Here is a 26,478-nt window from a genome sequence, read left to right on the forward strand (position 1 = left end):
CAGTGGAAAAGTAAGACAATGTTATCAACAGCACAATAAAGGTCTTCATCCCAGCACATTCAAAAAAAAGTTCAGAAAACAGTTCAGACCTGTTTAAACATTCATTTTTGATTGTTTCTCCTCAAAGACAAAAAAAACAAAACAGTATAAAACATGAACAGATTATAATAAAGTCATACAAACCTATTTTCAATTTGAGAATGAACATTTTGCCACCTCTCAGCCAACTGATCAACTTTTTCTTTATGCCAGTCAAAGTCAAGATCACGTTCCTTGTGCATTTTAAACATCTGATCACTGATCATCTTTGCCTTCTGCAGTTCATCTTCTAAGGCATGGAATGTTTGTCTTTTCTCATCTACTTCAGATCTCCATTGCTAGTAGGTGATAAAAAAAAGTTGTAAATAACTGCCAAAATTAAGACACTATTTTATAAATGAGTACTATACATGAGCATGCTGTATAAATTAATCAATAAAAATGTTTCAATTAATATTTGATTTCTGCTTGCTAAAATACTTGAGTGGCACCAGAATGGGTCTGAAGCAACAAACTGCAAAATAATTCTAAGTAACAGCAAACCCCACAACACACAGATCAAAACACAGACATCAAATGAACACACTCACCTTATAAACTACAGCTTTCAAAAAAATTATTAGGCAGATGACAATCATTCTATCTAGCAAAAAAACGCTACTCATAATTTGTAACATTAAAATGAGTTATGTACAGCAAACAAAACATGCTAAACTTCAATCTTTCCACTTCTCAAAGATACCTGCCAAACTTCCTAAGAAACCCTGCTTAGTACACTGAAGCAGTAGTAACTGCAGAATGTCACTGTGGTCAAATTTGCATAACATATATTTATATTACCCTAAAGTATATGCTACCTTCTAAAGAGTAAAGAAAATCTTACTGCAGCATTAACAAGTGTCACTTTTGCAAGTTCAGACAGCTCAACACATTTTGCAGCAGTAGGAACATGCTTTCAACCTATCCAAATCCTAAATGCTCCAAAACTGCCATTATTTTCTGAAATGCCAATCCTAATACCACCTAAAACTAAATACACAAGCCAATGTATGATACACTATGGAGTGTAGCATAACAAAATCAGGTGTTACAAGACAGATAGTTTTTGTCTTATTTTTATGATTTGCCCATGAAAAGGCACCAGCCAGCTCTTACCTTTAATGTACCCATCAGATTTTCAATATTGTTTTTGTCAGCCGTTACTGCCTCTTCTTCACACAATTTAGTTTCATAGTGTTTTACTAATGATTCTGCTGTCTGGGTGTTCGTCAGCACCAAATTTATAGTTTTTAATCTGAAAAACAGACCCCCTGTTAACTGAACCATCAGTACCAACACTCAACAGATTTGTGTTTTTCAGCCTTTTCATGTCACAGGGTACCCCTTTATACACTGTTAAAATGTTAACTCCCTTTTCTTTGATCAGTATTATTCATACTAATAGTTTTAATTTAAGACAAAGCTGTAAACTAAAACATGTGATGGAAGACAGCCTAGTACGTACTTATCTATGAAAATGGAAGACATGGAGTAAACTTGGTTCATGTTTTGGATAACAACATTGAGTTCAGAGCGCAGAGTAGGGACTGAAGGTGAACCAGCAGCTTGACTGAAAAACTCCTCGCATTTATCTGTGATGACTCCCAAGTCATCCTTTAGTCGATCCAGTTCTTTCTTCAGTTTCTGTAAAATGAGGAGACTGATAGTGCTTCATCCTACATCAACCTGATATATACTCTACATATTATTATGAGTATAGGTCTGCCCTCCTTTGTTTCTTTGATGATGACAACATTGAAAAAAATTGAAGAGAAATGCATGTGTAATAGGGAAACTAACGGAGTTGCCACTGATCAGCATCTTTTTGCTCACAAACACAAGCTAAATATTTGACTCCTCTTCTCAAGGCATACTGCAAACCTTCCTGGCTTACACTCAAAAGTCAGGATATATTTGTTTTTCAAATAAAACCTTTCCTAGGTAAAACATCCTTTCTCAAAGGCTCACCTCTTGCTCTGAAATCCTAAGCACATTTTCATGTACATCGTCCCTTTCCATTGGCGTCCGGATCTGCCGTATTAACCTCTCCTCACAGCTCTCCAGCCGAAGTCTGATATTTCTGACTTCAGAGATGTACAGATTGTAAATAGATTCTTCCTGCTCCTCTGTTGAAAGAATTAAGGCACATGTCAGCCAGCAAAGTCATCGTGTCATTTTCACCATAACTTCTCACACTTTGTCAAGTCATTGCTCTACAGGTGTTTTCCTGACTGGCCAAAATGCCATCAGTTTCCATCAAAATTTTGGTTATAAGGAAAATCTTAGAAACTCTTGATTTTTTGTTTTTATTAAATCATCTCCTCATACATAAAAAATTACTATCTGTGATCATTCTGCATAGGCATTACCTCTATGGTGACATTGCTAAATTCAGTGACTGATTCGTTTAATTGGTGGCATCAGGGACATAAATCCTCTTTCAGATGCCTTTCAGGGCACCACATCTTTCCTGAAGTTTAGTGAACTTTGCTAATGAAGTAATCAGCTTTGCACTACTGTATTTCTTTAAGTCATCAACCACTCAACAGTGAATCAAAAGAGCAATTTTAAGCTTTCTGTTCTCACTGTATTAATACAATGTTAATTAGAGTTAAGAGAGCAGTAACTACAGGCATCCTGTGGAGCTAGGAAAATAGCTATGACATTTTCCTTGCCTTAAGAGGGTGAAAAAAGTTCTAATACTGCGCCCTGGTTTGGGACACCCTAGGACATTATGTTACAATGAAGTAAACAAGCTGTTTTTCTAGCATTCAAAAACAAGGAAAGCAGGACTATGCAGTGAGCTGTAATGAACATCATAAATTCTTAGGTGTAAAAATTTTTGTAGCATTTATATGTTATGTAACACAACAATATTTTTACATAGCTTAATATATATAAGGTCTCAAAAAAATTAAGAGCTTCTATACAATGCAATTGCACACATCATTAAAATGACTGTTCAAAAGAACACAAACTGTAGTAGTATCACCATGATAAAGAGACCTCAAGATGAAGAACAAAATCTATCTCATAAGGGTATCTTTCTACTCTTCTAAGCTAAGTTTTACCTCTTTCTGCAGACTTGAGAAGCTCTTGATAGTATTGCTTGCAAACATTAACCTCCCTCTCCAGCTGTGTCGTATCGGAGCTTGTAAAGATTTTGGACTCCTGGCTGTCTTCCACAAAATCATCAAAGCGGGACTGTAAATTGCTTAGAACCTGCTGATGTTCACCTGGCAGCATTGTCTTTATCTGCAACAGATTACAGACCCAAAACACACTCAGCAATGGTGCATCACCCACACAGTTTATCAAAAAGCAATACTGATCAATTACTGAGAAGGTAATGTCAAAGAACTGAGGTTCTGAAAGCTCACTGTTCCTTAGCTGGAGTCCACTTGACATCTGATAATTTACACTTAACATAAAATCCTTTTCAGTCTTTCACATCAGGAATGGCCTCTGTTAAGCCAGCCCTACATCAGATTTCATTTCTGCCATCTAACACCATGCAGCAGCAGACAATAGCAAGGACAAATAGGGACACTTCAAGAAATATCTCAGATTCTTCTTTCCAACAGTAACAGTGATAAATTAGGCAGGAATATGTCATTTTCAGTATTGCAAAACAACACTCTGTGATTGCACACAGTTTAATCATCCTATAACTTCCTAGTAAATGCTTAAGAGCCCTTCCTAATCATAACACTTACTGAGGCAACATTGCCAGCTCGAACAGCTTCAATTTCATTTGTCAGGTAATGCCAGGACACCACACTCTTCATGTTTACATGTGACTCATGCCAAAGGGCCAGGACATTCTGAAATTGCTGCTCAATCCTGAAACAAAAAAATTCCAACTTCAGATCAGGGTAACATATTAAAACAAAAAAAGAAGAAAAAAAAAACAAAAATCACACCAACAAAAACCGTGAGATGCTCCTTAAACCTAAACTTCATGTAAGCGGATTTTAGTAGAAAATAGGTAGTTTTACTTTGTCCTTACCTGTTGGCCGTATCTATTGCTTCTTTGTTTGGTGGAGGAACTGTAAAGCATACAGATGGAACCATGGCCTCATTACCACTTGGACTAATGACTTTCCATTTAGCACGATGGGAGTTGTTTGCTAATACACACTCATCGTCTTTGTAAATAGTTATCTAGTATTAACAGAAAAGCAGAATAATTTGATGAGCCAAGCATTACAAAATAATTGTACACAGCACTTCTGCAAATGCTGTCAACAAATAAGCAACAGAACAACAAAACCAATGTTCTAACCAAAGGATTTGCTCTTGTTTACTAGGGTGGAAGAAATTTACAGCCCAGCTTTCTCCAGGAACGCAGTAATTAATGAAACTTTAGCTGAATTCTTACATCTGTAATTGGTTTGAGGAAATTTTACTTTCTAACCTCAATTTGTCTATAGTCACAGATGGCTTTAATTGGAATGGATGTTTTGAGTACACAGTCAGGGTTCCTTGGCTTCAGCTGAATTATTGCCTTTGCTCTTCCCACAAGGCCTGCTACTGTGCTCTTATACTGCAAGAGTTGTTCTTTTTCTTCCTAGAACAGTTAAGAAAAGAATACGTCATAAGAGATGTCCAGAATACAGTACTGCCTCTTTGATCCTGTTATTTTTTTCTTCTTTCCCCTGACTCCTTCTACTGTGTTTCCTAAAAGTAACACATTTTACAAAAATAAATTCTCTTTCTGAAGCCACTGTCTTCCCACATCTGGTATTGTAAATATAAATAAATAAAACAGTATTTTAAAGTTATGAAAAAGAGTAATTTATTTAGACATTCTGAAAAATCAGCATTTTTCCTTCACTTTAAAAGAATAATCTTAACACATTTTATATCCCACCATAACCTACACATTTCTTTTTCTATTGTAATGCCTGTTAACAGGATCCTACCAAAGATCTTACCATAGACTCCTGAACAAGGTCTTCCAGCCTATGAAGACCACTTGATCTATCACAACTGTATTTTCGGTATATGGTATCTTTTAAATTCTTCAAATATTCCATGGCTTCTTTGGCATCACTGAAAAACTAGGATGAAATAATTATCTGGGTTATTTTTAAACAACCTAAAAAATACAGAATCAGCTACACTGAAGTTTTCAAGTATTGTCTTTTAAAATTACTTTTTCTCTTTGGAAGTGACCACTGCATCACATTCAACTACTCATGATCTCATGTCTAAATGTACTCTTCAAAAAGGCACACACTGCTAGCACCAGTTATTCTCGGTATGCAAAATTAATTCTGTAGTTATTGAACCTACAGTTAATGACCATTCCTGCAATGAAAAAATTTTATTAAGCCAATCCTGCTTTCCTTGGAATTACAATTACTTTCATATGGAAAGCACAAAGCCAACAAACTATAGAAACTAGCTGCAAAATCCAGGCAGCACAGCTGGGGCAAACATTCTGTGCAGGAAGAGAAATGAGCTGCCACACTTGGGTCCTGCTTAGGCATGACTGGGAAGGGTAATCCCATTCTCTCCCTTAAGCTCCATTTCTTAAATCCAGAATTCCAGTTTCTTCTCCCTGTCACAAGGAGTTCAAATTGCTTTGTCTTCTCCAGTGTCCCTTTCCTGACTTTGGGTTCTCATCCTTCTCAGTCCAAAGACATTTCACCCATTCACCACCTAACTTTCTCTTCAACCACACAAACCAGAAGACATTAAGGATTCATCCTTATAATTTAAATATTTTAAACTAGTAGATTTAAAAACAAACAAAAAAAACCAACAAAGAAGCTCCTCTATCATGCTCATGCAAGTAACTTCATCATTTGCTGAGTATGTGAATGGGTGACAATGAGATAATCAGACGGGTGTTTCATGGCACATGTCTGCTGTCAGGGTGTTCTCTATTATTTTCTGATCATTATTAATGCTGCACATTCCATCTTGCTTTGAGTAATCCTGAAATAACCACCTAGAATATGTTCTCCCATGGCCATCACTAACCACCCTCCACTCTACATCATCCACAGAAGCTCTACTGACAGCAGCTGTGCACGACATGGAAGAGAACAAGGTTTCATTCTCAAAGTCTCTACTTGCAGCTGCAGCACTGAAAAAAATCTCAGGCCAGATTTTCATCTGCTGTGAACTAACATAACTGTAGTGAAGAAATAGAGGTGTGGCAACTATGGGAGTATGTTTTACCATCTAGTAGTTGTACAAGAAAAATGTCAATTCTACAAATACTGTGAGAGAACAACTACAGCTTCTAGTGGAACTTTTTTACTATGAACAAAACTTAAAATATTTCATATTCTGATTAATTTACTTCCTTACCTCAAAATATGCAGCATTTTCTCTCAAGTGTTGTTCAACACAGTGGCAGAGCTGAAGAATCCAGCTCCATTGTGTCTGCATCGCAGCTCTATAGGCCTTTAAGGAAGGGAAATACATTTTACAAATGGAAATGAAAACTAAAACTTGCATATCTTTACAGAATTTAGTAAACACAAAGGTAATGCAGCAAACACAGACAGCTAAAACCCGACCATCTCACCCTGGAAAAGTAAGCTGCAGCAAGGAAAATTCCAATTAGATGCAAGAAAGAAACCCTGTCGCTACAGCACAGTCAAACATAACAAAACTTGCCCAGAGTGACTGTGAAATCATCATCCTCTGGCCTGGTCAGAATTTGGCCAAACAAATCCCTGGTAGTACTTCAGCTCTTTCTGGGAGCTCAGCTCCTGAGGTTCCTCCAGCCTAAGCTCATCTGCAATTCCGTGTGCCTATTTACTCAGCCAAAACAGAGGGACTCTTGCCGGGTACAGCTTGTATATCAACGCAGCACTGAACACAGTTTTAACTCTGTGAATACACAGTTCAAGACTCATAACGCAGCACGGAATACACAGTTGAAATGGAAGCCCCCCAGGCCTGTCAGCAGGGGGAGCTCCTGCCCTTGGGAAATCACCCCCTATCTCGGGGTTTCCACTCCCGTTCCCAGTTCTGAACAGTTTTTCCATTGTCTTCCAGGAATTTCAAATTGATGCATTAATACATATATTGTTCTGTAGAAAAGAATATTTTTTTAAAGGATATTTTTTTATAAATATTCCAATATAGCATCACTGGAGATGGCATAACCTGCAGAGTCACCATGACTGCGATGGCCTGGTTTCATAACAGGCATCCTCAGTGCATTTATACACCACACCAATAAGAACCCATTAGATCAGCCTATACTTTTAAAGAATAGAATTTCCCACATTACATAAAAAGTCATTTATTATTCAAAGTAGATGTCATGAGAAGGAAGGGAGGGGTTTTCTTCAATGTTTCCAGAAAAATAATAAAAACACATTCCCTCTGACTTTTTTCATTCTTCTATGATTTTTCTACATTATTGTTTCAGTCTTTACCACCCACTGTCTGTATCTACTCTTTCCTTGAAGGTCCACAAGGAAAAGTGTTATCCATTTTCCTTTGAAAACCTGTTATGACCCTACAATAGCTACAATAAATTTTTCTGTAAATTGTTTGCATATATAACACAGAGCTAGATTCAAGCCTTAAGTAAATCATATCATCTGGTCAGATTTTTAACATCCAAACAAGTTTCATAATTCACTGACAAGTAAGTTATGAAACCAACCCTAAATTGTAATAGGAACCTGCACAAGCAGTAAGTGACAACAAAAGCTCTTACTGAAGTTTCTTGCAATCCAGCAGGAAAGAAACACCATAAGGACTGTTCTGTGCCCTCAGTCTGTCAAAGCAATTTGTATCAACAACTCTAGAAGTCGCATGACCAGAAACATCTGTATAGACCAATTAATTTTAGAGCTTAAGGAGATTTCATCTAAGCAATCCAAGGTGTAACCATGTTATAAAAGCATTTTTACATTTTGGAAACTTGAAGATAAATACAACAGAGATGCTGAAGAGGAAATTTCAAAAGGCCTGTTTAATTTAGAATATTGTTTCATTTTCTCTAAGATTGCCTTCTTTTTCCCCTTTTTTTCCCCTCAAAACTCAGCTCTTAAATCCCAAAACTTTTTCCTGTTTTGGTGCTGGTTTAACTAACTTACCTCAATGGTTAGCCTGGCTGGGTGGTTTTCAAGAAGCAATTGCTCAGCTATTTCTTGTACTGATTTAATAACTTCTTCTTTTTCATCAAGTTCTCTCATTAATTCCTTTTTTCGGACAAAAAAAAAAAGTCTTAGAACTCTCTCTAATAATTAAAGATCACTTAATAATTCCCCTGGAATATATTAGCAATACGTACTGCATGGTATTCCTTTTTTCTTGTTATATTGGGGTTTCTTTCACTCCAGTCATATGCAACCTCTTCCTCTTCTTTTTCATTCAGCCATATCAATTCTCTAGTAGCACGAGACACAAAATTGTGAAGAGTATCTAGATGTCTTTCCTGATTTCTTGATGTGTTCTTTATTAAAAGGAAAATATTTAAAATAGTAAGAATTTAAAGTTCATTCCTTATCAGAAATTATGCACATCAAAAAGCTGAACATGGAAGATGTATTGTTGACTTACCAAGAGTTTTGAATATTGACTCTCCAGTTTGTGCAGTTTTTCTGCATAACTGAGTTTAAGAGGGGCAGTCATTTGGATCTATATTTGGTATACGAGATCAAAAGAGAATAAAAAGGTTAGACATGTTAAGCCATTAGATCTTCTGATTTCATCGTAAGTTATGTAGAGGTCAGAATTAAAGGTAAGACTGTGAAACCCAAACACAGTTCTAAAATTCAACATGAGTTTATGGGTCACCCAGTAAGAAAGTAATCAAAGAAATAAAGAACATGGTTCAGTACCTCACTGATCTTGGCTTCTTTAAGGCTGGATTCAAATTCCTCAATAGCTTTGTGGACATTTTTGTGATTTTCTAAATGGCTTTCAACACTTGGCAAATCTGAACCCCATTCTGCTCGATCAAGTTGAACCTTACAAACAGGAAGAAAAGATTAGCCATGATCTATAAAAAGTAAACTTAATCATTAAAAGTGGACTGTTTCTGCAAAAAACACTACCTGCATTTCTTCTACCCAGCTCAACAGGTCCTGGACAAACTTCATGTTCACCTCTTCTTCCGTCAAATTCTGATCCACAAAAGCTGATTTCATCCGAGGTTTTCTAATTTGCGTCAGTTTGAGTGTTTGCAGAGTCCCACTGTCTACTCCTGTCACGTAGCTCTGAATTAACCGTGGTGGGATGCCTGATGGGTAAGCGGGAGTGATGGTTGGTGTCAGTCTGGAAGCCATACCTGATGAAAGGCCAGATGTCAAACTGGAAGAAGTCAAAGTAGGTGTTAAACCTTGTGTCATTGCAGCATTTAATTCAGGCGTTAGGCTTGTTGTAAATCCTGAGTTTAAGCTTTCGGTTATTCCTGATATCATCAGCTTTGTCTGCTCTGTGGTCAGTGCATGCCCCTTGTTGTACACAGAAGAACATTCCGTCCGTATGGCCATCAGGTCATCACGAAGCTTTGCCACTCTATTAAATTAGAATTAAAAAAGAACAATGAATGCTTATGATTAAGGTTTATCGTGATCAACTGAATAGTGGTATGAGCTCGCATTTTCTCTTACACTTTAGTTGCACTTAAATATTAATAAGCAAGTATTTTTATCAGAAAGTACAGGGAATACAGCTTATAATTGTATACAGATAATAAATGTAGAAATCAGGCAAAGACTAAAAAATGTTATGGGCGCTAACATGCACTATTACACGATTCCAGGGAACAATCAGCAAACCAGAAATCTTACAAGACACTACATGTTGCAGTAGATCAAACACCTGCAGTTCACTGCCAAGGAGTTATGCACTATATCTCAATCAGCCAAAGGATGAATCCCAAAAAACCCTTGGAACCACTTCTTCATAAAACAGAATTATGCATTTAAATGCTTCTTTCTGCCACCACTGTACACAGTGCCACACATAACCTAATGTTACCCTACTTATTACCTGCTAATACACCTACAGCTGTCACCAGAAATCTCACCTCCATTTAAAAAAATCAAAGCTAGTAAATTCTAAATATATTTCACATGCAATTAACAATCTTTACACACAAGCTAACATCTTTACACACAGATATCTAGCAAACATTAAATCATGTTCAGGGATTGACTTAATTTTCATAAATAAGTACAAATAGTTTCTGTTGTTGTAAACATTTGTGAGCAATGCACGCACCAGAATTTCTGATAAATATCACTCAAATGGTTGTCCAGTGACAGCCCACCAAGTTTATGCATAGTTATAAAGAACTGAAAATTTTGTCCATAATGGGAATCCATATTTGGGACATTTATTTATACACATAAACATACTGTAATGTACCTTTGAACAAGCTGGTCTGCTTGATAGTATTTTCCATCAATAAGAATTTGGGCATCAATCACTTGCTGGCGGAGAAGATTCTCAGATTCAAGAAGATACCCAGCTATCTCTGCTTCATGTTGGAACTGGAGCCCTGACTCCAATCGCTTGGTGTCCTTAGTAAATAAGAGAAAGTCATAAGCCTTGCAGCTAAAACTGAAGAGATATCAGCTCTAAGAATTCCTTTTTTTTTTTTAAACAACATATTCTTATCTTGAAGCAATTGTGAAGCATTTAATTAACTACAGAACAAAAAAAATAATGTAACAGAACACACTCTAGGCAACTTGTGGTATTTTCTTGAAGAAATGCTACCTTAACAGTACAGTGAAAATAAAAGTAGCAGCTATTAAGGTTGTCCTCACCAACCCTGAAGAAATTCTTGCCATTCAACTCCTTTAAATTTATAAATACAGACAAGTAAAATCACTGACTGACTTACAGACTGCAGAGCATTCCGGGCAAGTATCAGTTTGTCCTCACAGCTCCGGCTGTCTCGCTGAATTCTGTTCGCAATTTGCTGCAGCATTTCCAACCTAGGTGATGCCAAAGCATTTCAGGAAAATAAATAAGTACTAGGTAATTTATATTTACAATCATGTTGCATGACTTTAAAAACAAACGAATCAACAGCATCTTACACAAAGCACAAAAGTATATGTCAAGTTACCTGTTCCCTTCTAAGGTTCCATTACCAAAGCTTATACAAGATTTAATCAGCGTGGGACCACAATTAACAGAAAGGAAATTCTCATTAGAGTCAATGCTGGTTCGAGTACTAGTGCTGTTACTAAACAGCGAATCACTGCTATGATAGCTGTAACTACTGCTATTCATTTTTACATCCAGAGCACAGTTCTTCTGGCTGTTTGCATTTGCTGGAAAATGAAGATACAGCTCCTGCACAATGTACAGCTTCTAGGGATGAAATTCCACTACTGGCTTTTGAAACACCTAGACTCCTCCTTTATATAGGCTTCAGTATGCACATTTAAAACCCAGCAATTAATATTTTGCCAGCTCTTCAAAGGACTTTACCTGGGGCTATGTACGCTACCTTGCTTTTGGCTTCCCTACCTTGCATTAAAGCTTTGCAAGTACAGACTAGGCAGCAACAATGGGGCGTCTCTAGGAAACAGTCACACCAAATATTTTATTGAAGTGTCACTAAATAACTCAAGTAAGAACTAAAAGAACTCTTTGCAGTGTCTCTCAGACTCTTCAATGGAAAGTTTCAGAAAGGAATGAAGGGAGAAATCCACAGTCAGCAGTGGAGTACAAATAACCTCCAGGCTGGGCTGACTCTTTTTCCTTCAAATAAAACTGCACAGTAAAACTGGGAGAGTATCAGGTTTAATCAGCTCATTACAACATATCCTGAGACACCTATACACCATCCAACCTATCATCATTTCTGCACTGTCCAAGCACACAACTTCACTAACTGCCCTGTCCCACTACACTGTCCTCCCGAAAACTTCACTTCATCATCTTCCACATTCAGCTAAAAGCCAATTGCTTCTAGCTGCTTTGACCAGAAAACAAGTAATAAAAATCTGATCACTGCTTTTAAGCTTACTTTTTAACTCAGAATCTGGTCTGAGGAAATTTTTTCAGTATTTCACCCCCTGCTTTTAGGATTCCTGAACAACCACACCCATCCCACAAGGTGACTGTTTACGCAGCAGAGCTCAGCAAAGGCACAGACACACCCCTGCAGCAATGCCAAACTCTGCTAGTTTTGCAAGCTAAAGCTCATTTTGGCACTCTCCTCATTGACACCATATTAATTTTGATCTCATACACCAATCTGGCCACACATTTGTTTGTGTTGACACTTTGAGACATCTCAAAGATTTTCAATTCAATAGACTTGCAGGCAAAGTTTTATTACTCACCAGGTTTCAGTATTGGTTGAAGTCACATTTTTGCCACAATCAAATTTCACTCCAGCAACTGTATCAACACCTCATAATGATAAGATGCACTGGTAACAAGTGCAACAAACATGGATATGTTCTTGTGTGCACATCAATCAATATTTTTAACTTGGTGGCTAAGCCAGAATCACTTAATGATATTTTGTCTCTCATTTTACAGTGACCATTACATGCAGTGACTATCACCATATGGGCTGTCACTTTAAGCGTGTTTACCCTTCCTGAAGTATGGGAAGAAATTTATGTTCATGTTTGTTTATCTGTGCTCAGACCATGTGAATAAAACAGAAATAAACTAATGTCATTTATACACATTCTCAACAAAGATAATCCAGCTTCCTGCAAGTATGGACAGAATTTCTATTGGTGAAGCCAGACACTGCTTTTGGCAGGCTGGGACAGATTAACCTACAAGACCTAGCAGGCTGTATTTCTGCTGCTGCTGCTTTCCAGTTTTCTGCTCTGCATAAGAGGGAAAACTCAGAATTGTGTGGACAGCTTGGTATTCCTCTATAGGAACTTGTTCCACAGTAGGGTGCTATGAATCAACACCTCCTACTGAATTTGCCATTTCAGTCATGCTCTTGCTCACATAACACATGTTTAATCAACTCTGACTGTCTTTGCCCCCTGACTAAAATCTCTCTTGCTGAGGACTTCCTATACAATGGTCTGGATTCCTCACACCTAGTTTCAGGTACCTAAAACAGAGAGATAGGTCACCCTGTTGTCACCAGAAAGTCAGCAACAAGATTCTCTAGAAAGTAATTCAGATCTTAGATGTTTCCTTTGGATGCATAAAGTCAAGAAGAATGACTCCAGATCTATGTGTCTGTATCTACCCACATGTAGAAGCCTCAAAAATCATTTAACTTTAACAGGTTTTTTTTTTAAATAATGAATGGATAGCACCTGTGTCTCCCACAGAACTTAAAAAGACATACCATTTAAAAATGCTCTCATACTGCATTAAGAATTTAATCATGCTTAGCACATCATCAGTAATGTACGGAAGTGTCCTACGGGCTGCTGTCATGGAAAGCTACTATGCCTTTCCACATCTAAACACTTGGTGTGCTCTCAAGTACCACTAATGTTTTAAACAACCTCTACACAACATGTTAGCCCACAACATGTGCACCAAGAAAAAAACACATTTCATGTAAAGGATGAGGATGGTCCTTATATGAAATCAACTTGAAATGAGACAGTGAAGTGATACAAATCCAGCTTTGACTAACTGCACAAAGAAGGTGGTCATATGTGTTTACAAGTGCTTTGATGATCTGAGGCACAGATGCTGCTCATCACAACCTTCTGAGCCCACCAAAGCTGTTTTTGTCTGGACCTACCTCTAGGCAGACAGAAAACTTCAGATTTTGAACAAAGACAGAAATACTTGATCTAGAAAAGTTATATGGACATTGTCATAGAAGAAGATATTTACAAATTTCAATATGGGTTAAAACAACAGAAAATGTATTAACAAAGCCTGTCAAGTATTCACTAGCATACCTCTCCACTTCAGGCCGAAGGGTCTTCTCTCTTTCCAGCATGGCAATAATCAGCTTTCCCCATTCTTTTTCTATATCATTTGGATGGTAGCCTTGAGAAAGTTTGATGCGTCCAAATTCTATCCAGACCTAAAAATTCATATGTACTTGTTATTTTAAGCCACAGAAAAGGAACTGCTATACATTTCAATGAATGTTAACACTTACCTCTAGCAGTTTATATAGGTGTTTAATTTTTGATTTATCTGTCTCCTTCGGTGGAATTTCTGTTTCTTTAAACTGCAAATATTGATTATAAAGTGCCTACAGAAATGTGAAAAATAACATCAAGTTTTATTTAGAGTGAATATAACCTTAATTTCTAAACCCTCTTCTAATATTCTTCACAAGCTTACCTATATACTGTTCAACTAGAGTTCTACAAAAAACAATCAGTGACAAGGTAACGATTGGCTTTTGATTGTTCATATGCTAGCAATGTACTGATTATACTTTGAAAAGGTTAAGGAGTTCTACAGTTGACTTGATTGTACAAATCAACAAGCATGTCATTTGTTCAAGTATGCTTTGAGTCAGTAAGATAAAGTGTAATTCCAACAAGGAGTCCAAGCCACCACACCTCACCTTCAATTCCACGGGATTGTTGGGAAATGTTCTGTCAGACATTATCGTGACATGGTGTCTGATCCACTGCATGAGGTAGTTCACCATATTCTGATATTCAACCCATTTGACTTCAACATCCTGCCAAAGCAAAACCCAGATTACAGAAGAGATGAAAATCATCAAGAGCTCATTTCTGCTTCAGCTTTGAAAACTGAAATCTTCACACTTATAGAAAATGGATATTGAAATCCTGCAGTTCTGAGACAATATTTATTTGCTCTTTAAAGATCAGATCCAAATGATTTCAGTCTTCAGTTTTGACCCCAAATAATTCTACTGAAAACAAAATATTTTTGAGATTAATAAATTTCAAACTCATAAGAATCAGAAAGGCATCATTTATACAATCACAATTGAAAAGTAAGAACTTTGACTCGATCTTTCTCCACCTTCAGGCACATTGTTTTCAGTTAAGCTCATTGCACAAATATTTTCATGTCCGTGACATGAAATGGCTAAGACTTTAAAATCCCACCATAGAAAAACCATGCCAAAAAAAAGTGTGACAGCAGTCCTAGGGAAGATCTAGCTAATATTTTGGATCTGAAATTCAGTATTTTATTGATGTAGTTCACACACTGCACAAATGTTGTTCTACTTACATTTGCACTGATGCCTTCACCACCTTCTGGTACTTTGGGAAATGCATCATAAAGTGATGACACATAAGTTATTACTGACTTCTCATCAGGTGAGGAAACATCAACATCTAAAAGAGCAAGACAGAACAGTGCTTTATCACGTAGTTGTAAGAATGCCCACAAATATGCTACAACCTGCAGACAGATTGGACTTTATTTTAGTGCTGGGAGTTTTGCAACAAAAGCCAAGGCAGCTCTCTTACCTTCAGGATCCAGAAGTCTGGCAACACCAAGTTTTTCTGCTACAAAAAAAGCATGTTCTAAATTTGCAAGGTTGCTTTGAACAGCAACGGTATTCATGTCTATCAGGTCCGGCCTGTCAAATAAAAACAGAAACACTTGATCACAATTCTTTACCAGTTTTAAATTACTGCTGTACTGGTAAATCAAACCATGAGTATGGACGGACACAGCAACAGAGTTTTTGTTATAGAAGGATTTCACTAAAATCAGGTGAACAAGCTGAAACCACTAACTGGGAAACACAAGCAGCAGAAAACTACAACATTCAGTTCTTCATGTACAAGCTGGTTTCCAACCATCCCTTATATACACTTCCATTTTCTTATGCATATTTATTCATGTGCATTGACATTGTATTACAAAACTTTGTCCTTTTCGCTGCCCTTGAAGGGATTAAATTCACTTTTCTCTTTTACAGGAGGAGGTAACTTTCTACAGCTTTCACAAGTTTTCAGTCATTCTGCATCAAATTCTTCAGCATGTGTCAGAAGCCGCAGAGTAACAGTTTAGTCATAAAAACATCACTTTAATCTTTTCTAATGAACTTTAAGGATGAGCTTTCAAACACACTGAAGCCAGGCTTTCAGATATATTGGTGCCTGTTCTCTTATAGGTAACTCTCACCCCCATGCACCTAAACTTCCACACCTTCATCCTGCTAAATTCCATTTCCAGCCACAATATGCTTGCTTTAATGGAATAACTGTCTTAAGCCAATCTTGCTTATAAATATTTTAAGGCAAGTAAGTATTATCCTGTTATCAATCCTGTACCACTTCATATACTACTACATGTACTACTTCATATGTACTACTACATATGTACTACTTCAATGTTTTAAATTAATGTAAAACTTCCAAACTAATATTGTCCTTTAAGTTTGCTATGTAGGAGCTGAGTTTTAGATCTTGTGATTCTCAGTGTGTTACCCATTGCCTCTTTCTGCACTTGGAATTCTCACAGCCATCCACCAAAAAGAAACAAGGGATTTTCAAACACACTGAGCAAAAGCTCATCTCATTGAAGTCAACTAGAGCCACAAGGGTCTGAAACCTTTGCTACTGAATTCCTAAACTACTGAAAACCAGACACACCATGGAAAAAACCCCAAAAACCTAAAACAAAACACCAAAAGAAAAAATATTTGGCATACAGCTTTCAGCAAACAACTCAGTTCTTAAATTTTCTCATTTTTGTTTCTAGAGAAACTATTATCTTAGTTTTACCAAGTAGAAGTTTTAAATAATTGCAACAGATAGAAATAAAACTGTTAAATACTACTGCTCAAAATTAATGTTATTATTTCATTTGGCAGCACACCAAATTCCCTTGATAATAAAATGGTATTAACATTCAGATACTCAGTACACTCTTGTCTTTGAACTAATTACAAGGGCACTGTAAATAGAAATCTATTTCTTTTCAGCCATTTAGAATCACTCAGTTCCTTGTGCTCTTTTGAAGACAAGTCTACAAGACAGATAATAACACTGCACCCATTATGCCCTGAAAAGAACATTTAATAATACAAAATGTAAGCGGTGCAACATAATCCTCCTAAGGCAGTGGGACTTTCCACTTCCAGTATGCTTAGTGGGAGCATGATTAAGCTCATGCTGTTCTGCTCTGAATTTCAGTGCAATGAAAACAATGCAATGAAACCAATATCAGCCGTTGCTCTCAGCAGCACAGAAAAGCCATGAAAAATAAAAGACAATACTAGAAAAGAAAACTGAGCACCCCCATCTCCTGTTTCAGCCACAATAATGGAGATGGTATGACAAAGATTGCTTTAACAGCAGTTTTAACAAGAGAATCGGTTTTTTTAAGCATAACACTTCTGCTTGGGTTATTTTTTTCCTCCTGCCTTCTTTACATTTGTTTCACATTTGATAAAAATTGTCCCAAGAATAATTACTTGCACTGCCTGTTTGATTGCCAATTCTCAGAACATGAAAGGACATGTTGTAAAAGCCTTGACTATTCCCAGAAAACAAGCTGCAAGCTGCAGAGACACTGACACAATAATCTCCTTAGAATAAAGATTTAATTTAATTGAAGAAGAGGTAATGTTGCGATACAGAAAACAAAATCAAGAAGAACAACTGCTCTTGCAAAATAAATCATTCTACATGAGTGCTGTGGCTTCACCACCCAGCTGAAGAAGAGTTCTGTGAGGGGATCATCTGTGAGATGTCCCCCACCTTTTAAACATATTTTCCCATCCCTGCAACTCTTATCAGCATTGGATTATATTACAGTTTCCCTTAAGAACAAGGAAAAATTGTAATGAATACTGCCATTTTCAGTTAATTATACAATTAGCACATAGTATATTGACCTAGATGAACTGGTCCATATTTATCTAAAGTTTTGGTCTACAAGAAAATATTACAGAAGATGGCATTCATGTCTATATTGATAGTGCATGTCTTGGGGTTTTCAAAGTAGACAGAAGGCTCCACAGCTGACTGAGAGAAGTCCACTGATGGTTTATGAAAGGGAAAAGACAAGTATTATCACTTGAATGCAAAAGCACCTGGCAGGAGCCACAGCAACATCATGCTGCCAGGGACTTGGGGCCTCCCCCTCTGCAGATCACCCTATCATCTTCACAAGTAGTAGAGGGATGTATTGCAAAGCCACAGGAAAAGGAGTTTACCTCCCAGGGCTCAGTAAAAGAACTTTTTTAGCCTGAGAAAAGTGCATCCCAAAAAACATGGCTCAGGAAATCACTGATTGCCATACTGTTCCTTTTGTTCAATAGTGGGAAATTTTGCAGTTTCAGATAGAAATAAATGCCATTTTTACGTGCTGTAAGCTTGCAGATACCTGTCCACTAATTCAAAATAGCTGTTGAAATTGCAGTTGTGATGAGTGTCCTCTAATACATATTTATTTAATTGTCATAGCTGAAGCAAACACTAGATTTAAAATCACTGTCCATCATGGCAAACATTTCCATTATTTTAAAGGCTACAGAGCAAATTTATGACTTCTGTAGAAGCTATTTGTAATGTATTATAAATATATTTTATATCAATTTGCATAGCATTATTAAGTAGTTTTATGCATAATCGAGAACAAATTAAACCAAACACCCTTTAAGTAACATACAATGACTCTACCTTCTGTCATAATATTGTGAGTCATTGTGGCAGATTTTTCAGAGGGCTGGGGCCTTGCCATGAAAACACACATAAAGATTCCAAACACCAGTCGAGTTAGAACATTCCATGCAAAGAAGATGCTTCTGCTGCAGCCACACCTAAGTCAAGGGTTTGGCTTCCAGATTGAGAGTCATTAATCATTTAATTTATTAAAAAACTGGTGCCTGCCATTTGAGATCTTAGTGTGGGTGTCAGAAATTAGATACAATTTGTATCAGAAGTGAAGGGGAAAAAGAGTGTAATTAATACCACATGAATTAGGAATCTGACAAAATTGTGATAAATTCAAGAAAACAATACCTAGCACCACAAAGAGAAGGCAGTGAACAATATCTGAATAACAGCACATATTTCTGGTCTGCAAAGACTCCTTGAAATCAGTTTTGCATAATAAATAACATTAGGTACATGTGGATTTTCTCATTGCCAGAACTTAACACCTAGCACAGGAGTTTAAGATCCATACTAGCAATTATAATATTTGCCCGTTAAAATAAAATATTATATTTGAAGGAGATTTGATACCTCAAAACAGGAAAAGATGTTTAACTGAACTATAATTTTCCCAGTCAATGATGAAGAAGTCACATCCTTCTCCTCACTGTTCTGGGTTGACACTTACAGATAAACATTATAACAATGTTTATCTGTACTAAAGCATATATATATCCGAGTAATATTCCACATAAAAATTCTGTTAATGCATTCAGAAGGCTGAGAACCCTGAAGTTATTTACATAAACCATCTGAACTGTTTAATTTGTACAATTCTTTCTCAGTCAAAACTCTGCATGCTGCCTGAGTAATACCTGATATTAAAGGATATTTCATCCTTGGCTTATATTTAGTTGAAACACTAACAGAGACTTTCAAGAAGAACTCTCAAAAAAAATGACTGAAGATGCAGAGTGAAGTGTATCACATCACTATACTCCAATTAGCTTTTCCACTACTGTAATCAGAAAACGCTTATAGAAGTTAAAATTTTTTATTTTCATTGTTCATTTTCATTGTTGACGAATGAAAAGGATGGGTGCCAGAAAGACTCTTGCCTTTATTAGGGATGGAAGGATTACTAGAACAAATGAAAGAACATGCCAGAATACAGAGTCACAGAAAAAAAAAATTAAAAAACAAATAAAAAATAGAAAAGGAAAGGAATCAAAAAATAATAAATTTTCATGTAAAACAGTAATTTTAGCTCTGTCTCTTCGAATATGCATCTCCTGTTACTTTCCCAGGAGCTCTACAAATAAGATGATGAAGCAAAACGTATTATTTAACCCATATATAATTAGGCCTACCGTTTGCCTATCTCTTAACACAGTTTCAAAAATACCAAAATGTTTTGGTACCAGTTTACAACATTTTGAAACTTACTAAAGAATTTGTCCCCACATCAGGTACAAATCTAAGTCTTGTTCAAAAGAGGTGGTCAAAGAACCTGCTTCAGGAAGACTGAGCTAACAAGGCAATGAGAATGATGGCTGGACTTGAGCTAACACGTTCCATTCTTTGTGCCCCACACACCTCCACTGACTCCTTCTGCCTGCAGTGCTCTCACACTGTCCTGACCAGGAGATCTGCCTCACAGTCTCAGAGGTACCCTTTGCTAATAGATATGCCGACCACATTTTCCTGATTTTTTTTTTTTTTTTTACTCAGGGATAGACTGATCACCTGGAGAAGAGGAATAGTTTCTGCTCAAAATGGCAAGGAGGTTTGACTTCGTGGCATTAGGGAGGAACAGATATCTTTCATCATCAGAATCAAGGACCACAATGTAGCCATGCAGCAGAAGGCTCTGTAGCAGGTTCCTTGGTGTCAAAAATCCCATGCTGAAGAAAGGACATAAAATGTTGTCTCTGAGTCAACACTATCTTCCATTACACCCTAGACTTCATTCAGAAACTCTAGATTCACACATGACATGGTGAAATAATGACCCCAGTGCATCAAACCACTGGGTGAAGCTGAGCTGTGATGTCACTGAAGTTCGGCAACAGTTCAGAATTCAGAGCAAATCAAAGATTTCAGTTAGAAAACTGTCATTATAGGAAAGCTTTATCCTTACAACTGTGATAAACCAAAAAAGTATGCTGCTGCAATGCAGCTCTGAATATTGTTTGCTCAAGTATGTGGCAAAATCTTTTCTAAAGCTCCACAGGTCCCCAGCCTCAATTACATACTGTTAATATGACCATTATGCCTTGTATCCTCTTTTTGGTACTGTCCTCTTCTGTTGGTATGACAGGAATGCCAGCACTCATGATTTATGTATCTCAACAGATTTCATTCAATGCCTCTATAAAGATGAACAAAAATGCCTTTTTATTCCCTTGAGAGCTGAAAAAATCACATGTGATCTGAACTCTTCAGCTCTCCTTTGCATATTTTTTTATAGTTTTTCATCTAAATTTTCCGATATGGTTAATAAATCTGAAAAAAAAACCAACTGCAACAGGTAGTATAACAAGGGCACACTATTTATAGATGCATGTCTATTCTTCAGACATCCCAATATATTATATCAAGACTTCACATAGAAAAAGAATTAATGTTTTAACCACACTTAAAATAAGGAAAGCAAAAGCTGTCAGGTGTCCTAACATTAATTTAGCCCCTAACAATATACAGAGCTAACTCAGGTAATTCTTTCTATTGTGCATGCCTTTGACTTGAGAAGCATTGAATTTAATAAATCTACTGAAGCCACCTGTCCCTAGTTAGCACTGCAAAACTTTACCTGTAACTGGCCATACCAATTAATTTAGATAAATACACAACTGTAGCACAGATCTTTTAGTTAAATGTGGAGTTCATCTTTAGCCATGTAAAACAAGCCCTAATCACAACTTCGCAGTAAGTTTGCAATGCAGGTTTCAAACCCAGTACAAACATGAGTGAAACTAGAATAGATCTGTTAGTTCTTTCACTAGCTTTAAAATCAGTTTTTACACTCTCTTAGTACTTAGAGCTGTTTCCATCATTACAAAACCAGTAATGGTACAGTAACTTTGGCAATTTTTGGCTAAAATTAAAATGGGAATGAGGCTCGTAACTCATAACCTGAACCCACACCATGCAATCCACAAAACTAATCATAAATAATGTACTTTTCCTTGAATTGTGAATACCAAAAAGACAATGAAGAAACTAAACAAAACTCTTTTTTCTGTTCTGCATCTTCAGAAAACTCCCTCCAGACCACAGCAGTGGCTGCTTGACAGAATGGTTCCCCAGTGGGATTAGTACAGTTACCAGCAAGGAAGAATGGCAAGGTACTGTAATGAGTTCAAACAATTTCCCAAAGGCTCCTTGTCCTGTCTTGGAGGCAACCGTTTCTCCATGTGCCACAAATTTGCCAAAGGCATTCCCTGAAGCCAAGACCTTTCCCTATGTGATTATATACGATACGCCCCCACATCCTTTTCGATTAAGACTTCTGACAGCTTTAGGTGTCCTGGTCTTTGCCAATCCAAGAGTATGAAACATGTGAAACCCAAATAAAAAAAACTGGCCTTCAACACAAAGCATTACTTTACATTTTATTCCCATTAAAATGACAAAAAAAAAGCTTTGATTACATCCTAGTTGGATTTTTTCGCAGTTACTGCAAGAAGAAAACTGTTATTCAGCTGCTATTTAGCAGTAGGATCCAGCACAACATACACAGAGATAATTTTAAGTCCAGATCTGAAATTAATCAACCCAACTGACTGGAAGTCATCCATCTAACACCCACTAAGGCTAACCACCACCACAACACAAGATGATAAAATTGCAGGCACGCTTCCGGCACTATTTTAATACAGCCTTTACCAAGCCCCATCACAGAATTCTTATGAGTGCATCCAATTAAGCTCCAGGTTAGGTAACTTGCTATTTGCAAATCCATTACAAACAATACTAATACTTAGGCAGGTAATATTAAAAGCATGTCTGCTTGTCAATATTTTTAAGCATCCTAAATGCAGTTTGTTTTCCCAAATTGCCAATTCTCAACACCAACTTCATTTGTTCTACACAACAGAACTTGTTGAAAATAGTAAGACCCACACAATGAGGTGCACGGAAACAAGGGGTGCAACACAACCAAACTCACATTTTCTTATTGTTAAAGCTGGGTTACAGTACAGTACAAGTCACAAAACAGCAAGCCAAAACCAGCAGACCCAACTAATCTCTTTATTTAAAACATATCCCCTAGCATTTTTAGGCTTGACACTGTGTAATATTTAGTTTCTTTCTCATTTATTCCCCAAGGGTGTTCAACATGTTTCTGCACATTGAGGCACTATTATCCCTCCCCTTAAGGAATGTATTCAAGTCAGCACCTGAGTGGTTGCAACATGTTTTAACATCAGAGAGATGCCACATGCACTGCCAGCCAGGAGCTTAGTGCTCAACCAACTATATATACAGAACAAATCATCCTGGGTAAGGTTGAGACAGCTTGTTCCAAACCAGAACAGTTATTTAGCAGGCATCAATCTAGCTTGCTCTGTGCTATACCACACTCAGAAAAACATCCTCTTCATAATTCTGAAAGCATACTGACTTATGATAGCAACATTTCAAAAGAAAAGCACTATGACCCTGGAAAATTTGTCTCTCTCACTTTATCTAGCATTTATGGACCTGCTACATTGCTGCTTCCTCTGGGAACACACTGCAGCTTCTACTCCTCTTGCTCCCACATGAAGTGCTCGGTGTACCTACACTTCTTCCATGCTGCATTCATTGTTAGCCTCTGTTCCTCTTTTGTCTGGGAATAGTAGCTGTCTCCTCACCCACTCTCTACACTGTATGCAGCTTCAAACTACAGGCATCATTAAGGCCTTGCACAAAGTTTACCAGTAACAAAGGTTCCTCTGTATCAGATCCCTGTATCTCTTTAACAGAAATTCTTTAATACAGTAAAAACATTTTCTCGTGCCCTTTTAACTGTATCACCACCTTCCCTCTTCGTAGTATTTCTAATACTTGTTATTATTTCTAATACTTGTTATTATTTCTAATACTCTAATACTTGTTTGTTAGGTGGTGCCAAAATTTATAGAAACTGTCTGCATGTGGCCTTGGCAAGCCTTGGAACAACACTATATTAAATTAACTCACTTTTTTTCTTTTATTACAGTCCTGCTTGCTTGTCAGACTGCTGCCTGACCTGAACATATTTCATCCCTTTTGTCTCCTAACCAGTCTTTCACATTTTCTATGGTTGCTGACATTCACCTAGAAGTCCAGACATAACTGGACTTGTCTGAGTGTACAGAAGGCAGATCAAGGGCCCATTACCTTTAGTCACTTCTCTTTCCCACAGCATGACTGTGTCCCATTGTGACCACACTCTCCCAGGGAATACATGAGCCTGGTTCCAGGGACAGCACTGACCCAGGACTGCTGCACCAGAGCTGCCCCCTGGCTGGGGGGCAGAGGGGGAGCTCAGCCAAGCAGACACAAAACACCCTCAGGGCTGGACCCTACTAGAACAGACCAAACACCTTAGACTAGAACTTAGAAACATGACTTTATCTGGGAACTGAGCTTGCAGGGCTTCCTGAACAGATGCTATTTTTCACCATGCAGGCACCAGTGAAGCTGTTCATTAAATGCTACTATCTAGTTGCATAAGATCATAACACTCTTGCTGGAATTCCTTTTGTAAATGCTAAAATCAAAATTAACTCTCTACTACAAAAGCTGTGAGAATACAAAAATAAAGGAGTAGGAAGGAGCACACACATTTTTACAAAAAACATATATGTGTGATATTAATCTTTTCCTATCTATACTTCATCTTTTTTCTCTTGAAAATAAGATGAGTTAGTCTGTGACCGTGTCTGTTTTCTGAATATCAATGGCCATTGTCCTTAATGAAGCATCTACACGTATTAAAACTCACTTTTTAATGTTATAATTTTATTCGGTCTTTCTGTGCAAGGATAAGTATTCCCACAGAGCAGAGTAGGTTTAGACTCAACATTAGGAAGAAATGTGAGGGTGATGAGGCACTGGAACACATTGCCCAGAGTTGTGGTTGCCCCAACTCCGGCAGTGCTCAAGGCCAGGTTGGATGGGGCTTTGAGCAACCTGGTCCAGTGGGAGGTGTCCTTGCCCATCTCAGGAACGAGATGGTCTTTAAGGTTCCTTCCAACCCAAACCATTCTATGATTCTATGATTAAACCAAACTCCAGGGCAGTTCTTGAAGTCAGTGTGAAGTCCTGCTCCCAGGGATTTAACCATGTACAGGATATAAATGGAATGATATACTCTTCAAAAGTTCAGCCAAGTGATCTTCAGTCTTACCCTGCAAACATAAACCACTGGAAACTGAGAAAATACACAGAATCTTCTCACACAGAAAAAAACCACTTTTTTCTAAATTTAGTGGTGGGGAAAAAAATCAAATGCTGTATGTATCCAAGTACCTTAAATAAAGCAACTTTCTCCTCTCATTTCCATTGTTCATAAAATTGCTTTCCTTGATTTAAAGAGCACTACAAAATCACTGGCAAGTCATTCATACTCTTAACGGAAGTAAGAGAGAAAGTAACTGAAGGCCTGTATGAGAAGCTCTGACAACCAAACCCTCATTGTTCAAGAGGACAGAAAACAAATATCCTGCATTTGCTCAGGAGAGAGGGTGAATGACTCCAGTGTATGTGCTCCAGCACCTGTATACTGCCCACATCCTGCTTGTCACTGGAAGTGGAGCACTGTCAGCACAGCTGTGGGTGCAGGAAGGACAGGGAGACAGGGTAGAACCTGGGTCACCCATTGGGCCACCAGTGTCCACCAAGATGCTGCAGTGGATATGTCAGTCATGACAGGGAAATCCCAGCCTTACGGCACATCTCCCATGCTTCTTGGGGGAGCAGGGAGACATGGCATACCCATGCACTGTTCCTGCAGTTCTGCATCACAAATCTCAGCTCGCTTCCACTAAAAGGTGCTAAGATCCTCTGTCAAGACAGAAAAACAAAAGAAACAATTCTAACCTGCCATTAAGAGAGGGCAGGCTGCCAGTTCTGCTGAAGGGAGAGGCTCCCTGCTTGCTGGCAGCTGAGTCACAGCCCAGCTCCTTGCCCAACCCTTCACAGCTTCAGCAATTTCCTGAAGTCTTGAAGCTGGTATGTACCTGCAATTTAAAAAATCTCTTATGCTTGCAGAGGTAATTATGACCTGCCACTCCTATCCCATCACCTGGAACTGGACAGTGACATCTCCCTGTCTCCTAGATCACTGACTGCAGGGATCATGTTGGACTCATGGCTTGTGCTCTCGGTGGTGCATCCAGAGAAGGCCTCTCAGCCTTGGTGCCAGGGCTGTGGGCCAGGGCTATCCTCTGGGAACTGCTGGTGCTCTGGCCCACAGCTGAGCTATGGTCCCTGCAGTGGTGCAGCCAACCTGCAGGCAACACAGATGGCAGGGGAGCCCCAGCACATCTCCAGGGAGGTCCCAGTGTGATGGCTGGGGCTGCCCTGCTCCCCTGACTGGGGCAGTGGAACGGGTCTGGGCTGCCAGGCCCTGCCCTGATGGGCTTCTTTAGGGAGCTCCTGCTGCTGTGCCCTGGCATGGCTAAGCACGTGCTCTCCATCCAACACCTAGCTTACTGTGGCTCAGCACAACTGCAATTCTAGATGCCAGCCTGGGTATCTGAGCCTTCTGGGTTGAATTAAATCCCTTCCACAACTGGAAGTCAGGTCCCACCTGAAGAGCCCGTCCCCCATTTGCAGAGGTGCAAATCCTCTGCAAATTGCAGGGAGGCTGGCTCCTCCCAGCCCAGGGTGCTTCTTACAGAGAAGTATCTCCAGTGGGCACAGC

General features: G+C 38.1%; 1 protein-coding gene across 31 annotated transcripts in view; it reads right to left on the reverse strand.

The window, feature by feature from the left end:
• DST (dystonin) overlaps positions 1-26,478 on the reverse strand; it is a 283,922-nt gene that overhangs the window by 131,206 nt on the left and 126,238 nt on the right. For 21 of the 31 annotated variants that reach the window (XM_086876137.1, XM_086876130.1, XM_086876116.1 and 18 more), the window contains 22 exons: positions 15,438-15,550; positions 15,196-15,302; positions 14,552-14,671; positions 14,135-14,230; positions 13,929-14,056; positions 10,916-11,009; positions 10,435-10,589; positions 9,117-9,579; positions 8,901-9,029; positions 8,620-8,697; positions 8,351-8,512; positions 8,154-8,258; positions 6,403-6,498; positions 5,016-5,141; positions 4,496-4,648; positions 4,088-4,242; positions 3,795-3,921; positions 3,150-3,333; positions 2,047-2,204; positions 1,544-1,722; positions 1,195-1,333; positions 184-377 (listed from right to left, as the gene is read on the reverse strand). In XM_086876137.1, coding sequence (XP_086732263.1) covers positions 184-377; positions 1,195-1,333; positions 1,544-1,722; positions 2,047-2,204; positions 3,150-3,333; positions 3,795-3,921; positions 4,088-4,242; positions 4,496-4,648; positions 5,016-5,141; positions 6,403-6,498; positions 8,154-8,258; positions 8,351-8,512; positions 8,620-8,697; positions 8,901-9,029; positions 9,117-9,579; positions 10,435-10,589; positions 10,916-11,009; positions 13,929-14,056; positions 14,135-14,230; positions 14,552-14,671; positions 15,196-15,302; positions 15,438-15,550 — 3,261 coding nt within the window. Of the gene's footprint in view, positions 1-183; positions 378-1,194; positions 1,334-1,543; positions 1,723-2,046; positions 2,205-3,149; positions 3,334-3,794; positions 3,922-4,087; positions 4,243-4,495; positions 4,649-5,015; positions 5,142-6,402; positions 6,499-8,153; positions 8,259-8,350; positions 8,513-8,619; positions 8,698-8,900; positions 9,030-9,116; positions 9,580-10,434; positions 10,590-10,915; positions 11,010-11,143; positions 11,559-13,928; positions 14,057-14,134; positions 14,231-14,551; positions 14,672-15,195; positions 15,303-15,437; positions 15,551-26,478 lie in introns of those variants that run through there. The other 10 variants (XM_086876117.1, XM_086876126.1, XM_086876124.1 and 7 more) reach the window with 2 other exon arrangements.

Source organism: Cyanistes caeruleus, chromosome 2, assembly GCF_971803275.1.
Source record: "Cyanistes caeruleus chromosome 2, bCyaCae1.hap1.1, whole genome shotgun sequence".
Lineage (NCBI taxonomy): Eukaryota > Metazoa > Chordata > Aves > Passeriformes > Paridae > Cyanistes > Cyanistes caeruleus.